At 38.2% G+C, this 5187-nt stretch overlaps 1 protein-coding gene across 6 annotated transcripts in view; it reads left to right on the forward strand.

The window, feature by feature from the left end:
• Positions 1-5187, forward strand: part of LOC116852449 (uncharacterized protein C1orf112 homolog) — a 202655-nt gene that overhangs the window by 181977 nt on the left and 15491 nt on the right. For all 6 annotated transcript variants that reach the window (XM_032832856.1, XM_032832855.1, XM_032832859.1 and 3 more), the window contains 3 exons: positions 837-1030; positions 1100-1245; positions 1421-1520. In XM_032832856.1, coding sequence (XP_032688747.1) covers positions 837-1030; positions 1100-1245; positions 1421-1520 — 440 coding nt within the window. The remainder of the gene's footprint in view (positions 1-836; positions 1031-1099; positions 1246-1420; positions 1521-5187) is intronic.

Consider the following 5187-nt stretch of genomic DNA (forward strand, 5'->3'; position numbering starts at 1 on the left):
ATAATTAAAAACGGTTTAAAATTGTATTATATACAAATTTAAAAATATATAAGATTTAAATAAAAAAAAAAAAAAATTACTCAGGGAATCGAACCTGCAACCCCGAGCGTAGTAGTAGTCTACGTTTTACCGTGGACGCTACGCTGCTATCTCGAAGATTGCTTTTCCGTAACGGTACTATAGGGACAAAAATTTTTCTTGAAATATTTAAAAAAATATTTCTCGAGAATGCCTCAATAGTAGGTCCTACGGCTTTACAGGAGTAAATGTATGAGTGCATACTACATACTCATAAAATTTTATTCAAATCGGTGATGAGAGACTGCCGGGTTCCCCTTGTCAGTCTTGACGCACACAGCTCACCGCGTCTATAGACCGCGATGGGCGTGACAAACGCCAAACTTTACGCGATTGTTACTAACAAACTAAACGCGTTATCGCTAAATGGAAGAGAACTTTTCTGATCCTCTCGCTTAGCTCTACGCCTCTATGGAGTTGGTGTGTTACAATTATCAGACATAATATGTATATGTATACATATATATATTCTTGCAAAAATACTGTGAAAAGATAATAGCTGTAAGATAAAAAAAATACTCAAAAGACCGTCTTGTGTCGTTAGATAATCGGATAAGCGGACCGTATCAGTTTTTACTTTAAATGCTGCTTCAGTTAAACGGTGGTAACTTTGTCAATTTTATGAATTTTTATATGCGACTTATTTTAAACAGTTTTTAAATGTTTAAACATTAAAATTCAGTAGAAAAAATTTAGAAAATTTCATACTTTCAAAATGGTGTAACCCCTTAAATGTCACTTTAAATTATCGATTTCAGTGGTGGACGCGTATGGTAGCATTGCTTGTATCGCGAACGGGATGGATACGAAAACGTACATTGAGATATCAGAAGCATTCACCAAGTTGACTGTTGATTATCAAAGCGATATAAAGTGTGCATCTCCGAACAGCGTGCTGACGCATCTTGTTCAAATGGCGAAAGACGCATCTTATTTTTTGTCCACAATCAAGGTATGCCAGTATACGACTAAAAAGAAGAAAAATAATGGGAAATTGTAAATATATGATTATTATGTATAGGACCAGAGTGATAAAAACATAGAAAGAACTACAGTAGCTACTATGCGTTTGCTGAAAGTAGTCGAAAAATTAACGGCGATTTATGGCACGTTTCTCACATATGAGATGATACTGTGTTTAATCGCACTATCGACGGAAATGCATGGGTGATGAATCTTTTATTAATCATTTATTTACTCAGTCATTATAGAAATATTCAACTATTGACGACAAAAACACTGTTTAAAAATAAAATATGTGACTATTATAATTATTTACCAGAATTATGAGTCAGAATCGTATTACTGAAAACTTGTATTTATTTTATTATTTTCTACATAGGCATTCATATTTAAATCTAACAAAAGACGGCAGAAAAATAATATCAGTCAATGCTACATCCTTTTTAGATATTATTTTTGACCATGATGATTTTAAGCAGGTAAAACTTTAAAGTGTGTTATTACGCTCTCTGTAGTATTATAATAAAATCTTATATTGCGTAACATTTATATACAGGGTGCCCGTGTAAGACATGCCAAAAGAAAAATATAAGTAGAACAGATAAAAGTGAACAAAAATTGTACAGGTCATTTTTCAAATAACCACGTATAATTTCGAGATATTAATTAAAATAGTTGGGCATATCAGAGCGCGGAGACGCGGTAGGCGAGACATACGGTTTGTCGCAGCCTACGAAGAAAATGGAGCGCACGAGAAAATGGAGAAAACGAGCGCACACATGGAGCTATCTATTTCTATATGCCAAACGGCCCAACTCTCTGGTCTATAAGATAGGTTCGCGAGCAATCGTCCATTTTTTTCGCCGGCCGCGGCGAGCCGTATGTCCCGCCTGTCGCGTTGCCGCGCTCTGATCTGTCCAACTATTTTAATTAATACATGGTCTGTCCGGAAAGTAATGAGACTGATTTTCTTGGGCCATTCAGAAGGGTCGGGGGACAGAGTCCTCTGGCATGACAGTTGGTGGGGAATATCAGGTAAACGGTCCGACCCAGCTCGGTTGCCTCTGAGCCTTTACAGAGTACAGATCACTTGCGAAGTGGACAGCTGTTTGAGCGTCGCGTCACGGGTCAAAATGCAGCGCAGTATCGATCAGCAATATGTGATAAAGTTTTGCGTTAAACTCGAAAATTCTATGACTGAGACGCTTGCTATGATAGAGAAAGCATACGGGAAGGATACGGTAATAAAATAAATAAAGATGAAAATATATAATTTCTAAAATTATTAAAATTATTAAAATTATTAATATATATTTATATATTAATAAAATTAAAAATAAACATAAACATATTAAATTAAATATTATATAAATATCTATATATTATCTATCTATTATTTTTTTATAAAAATTATATTTTTATTTATTATAGGCTTTATAGTTTAATTAAAACATTAATTTTGTAAATTAAATTTATATTATTTTTAATATTTAAGCTTTAATATTTAGTAAAAAAAAAATAAATTATATAATGCTTTATCGAAAGCATAAGTGTTTCGGTGGCACAAAACGTTCAGAGAAGGAAGAGAGGACATCGAGGGTGAGCAACGCGCAGGGCGCCCATCAACGTTTCAACTTCGGACTATGTGACTAAAGTGAAAGCGGTTTTGACATGAGACATTTTAATATCTCCGAAGTGTGAGACATTGATGGGCACCTTGCGCGTTGTTCATCCTCGATATCCTCTCTTCCTTCTCTGAACGCTTTGTGTCACCTAAATATTTGTGCTTTCGATAAAACATCCTTCCCGTATGCTGTCTCTATCATAGCAAGCCTCTCAATCGCAGATTTTTCGAGTTTAACGCAAAACTTTATCACGTATTACTGATCGATATTGCGCTGCATTTTGACCTGTGACGCGACGCTCAAACAGCTGTCCACTCAGTAAAGGCTCAGAGGCAACCGAGCTGGGTCGGACTGTTTATCTGACATTCCCCACCAACCGTCATGTCCGGGAACTCTGTCCTCCGACCCTTCTGATTGGCCCAAGAAAATCAGTCTCATTACTTTCCGAACAGACCATATTTCGAAATTTTACGTGGTTGTTTGAAAAATGACTTCTACAATTTTTGTTCACTTTTATCTGTTCTACTTATATTTTTCTTTTGGCACATCTTACGCGGGTATATATATATACAGAGTGTCTGATTCGTACCGCAGCGCGTGTGCTGATTGGCCAGTAGGCTGCCGTTCGGTAGAAATCTTTCGTTGTTAATATCTCAAAATTTTACGTGGTTGTTTAAAAAAAGACATCGATTCTATTACTCATCCCGATCTATTCTAGCTATATATTAGCTCTGGTACGGTACGAGTCAGATACCCTGTGTATGTGTGTGTGTGTGTGTGTGTATGTGTGTGTATGTACAGGGTGTCCCATTTTAAGTGGGCATCCCGAATAATTTCGGAGGAAGTGATTTTAAAAGAAAATGATCCAGACAAAAGTTGTTGCATTCAGAGGGAGACGTTCAATGGTGATCTTGAAATTGTCCTATATTACTTTCCTCAAGGTTATTCCAAAGTCAAAGTATTTTTTTTTTAATGGAATGACGTAATTTTGGTAACGGCAATCGATAGAGCGGAAAATTTTACGTTAAAAACATGGGTTCATATGTCCTGATCGGTGAACTAGTTGGATCGTCTTCTGATCTTATCTTCACTGGTTGGATTATCTCCTGATCTTACCTTCACTAGTTGGATCATCTTCTGATCTTATCTTCACTGGTTGGATCATCTTCTGATCTTACCTTTACTGGTTGCATTTTTTCTGATTTTGATTTTACTGATTACGATCCAAGTTCTTTGGACTGGTAGTTTAAAATAGGATATGACCTTTCTTCACCTACATTAGGTCGACCGATCAGAACATATGAATCCATGTTTTTAACGTAAAATTTTCCGCTCTATCGATTGCCGTTATCAAAATTACGTTATTCCTTAAAAAAAAAAATACTTTGATCTTGGAATAACCTTGAGGAAGGTAATATAGGACAATTTCAAGGTCACCATTGGACGTCCCTCTCTGAATGCAACAACTTTTGTCTGGATCATTTTCTTTTAAAATCACTTCCTTCGAAGTTATTCGAGGTGTCCACTTAAAATGGGACACCCTGTATATATATACAGGGTGTCTCAAAATTGTAACACACCAACTCCATAGGAGCGTAGAGCTAAGCGAGAGGATCAGAAAAGTCCTTTTCCATTTGGCGATAATGTGTCTAGTTTGTTAGTAACAACCGCGTAAAGTTTGGTGTTTGTCACGTCCATCGCGGCCTACAGACGCTCCGCGGCGAGTTGTGTGCGTTGAGGCTGAGCGGTAATGCGAGGCGTTCATCGTCGCCTCGCCGCACGCCGGCAGCGTAAAAGTGTCAAGATGTCATCGCGGCGGTCAGCGCGAGCCTATATAACCGAGAAATTAATTACGAAAGATTATGGAAAAGTGTACTGAATGGTAGAGAATGGATCGTTCGAGTCACAGCGCAGCCCAGTAATATAGCGTGCGGATGTCACGCGTGGCAATTGGAAGACAATGTAGCATTGCCTATATTTATTCCGCTTCTACATCTCGCCTCGGCGCGGTGCAGCAAGACGTAGGAGCATAGCGTTAGAAGTATAGGCAGTTGTCTTCCAATCGCCACGCGCGACATCCACGCGCTATATTACTGGGCAGCGCTGTATTCGAGCTTCCATCCTCTACCATACAGCACACGCTTTCCCTTAATCTCTTGTAAATAATTTCTTGGTTATTACGAATATCGCAAAACGGTATAAGACTTTTATGTTTATTTTAACCCGCTCTACGTTTTCACGAGAGCTTCATAGCTTGTTCTGGGACACCCTGTATATACAGGGTGTCCCGAAGTCCCATGATGACCCTTGGTGAGAACGTAGAACGGATTGAAGTGAGCAAGAAAGTCCTGTGCCGGTTTGCGATATTCGCAATAGTTTTTGAGAAATTAATTATTTTGTCTCAACAAATCAGCGTACAGAAAGCGGCAGCGGAAAGAAAGATGCCTTCGGCCGACGTGCGACCGTGACACTCGCGAATCGTATCTCGCCGCATCCCTCCGCCCATAGCTACGAGACATAG

The sequence above is a fragment of the Odontomachus brunneus genome, unplaced genomic scaffold (assembly GCF_010583005.1).
Source record: "Odontomachus brunneus isolate Ranch 3 - 2012 unplaced genomic scaffold, Obru_v1 Obru_scaffold_225, whole genome shotgun sequence".
NCBI classification, from domain to species: Eukaryota; Metazoa; Arthropoda; class Insecta; order Hymenoptera; family Formicidae; genus Odontomachus; species Odontomachus brunneus.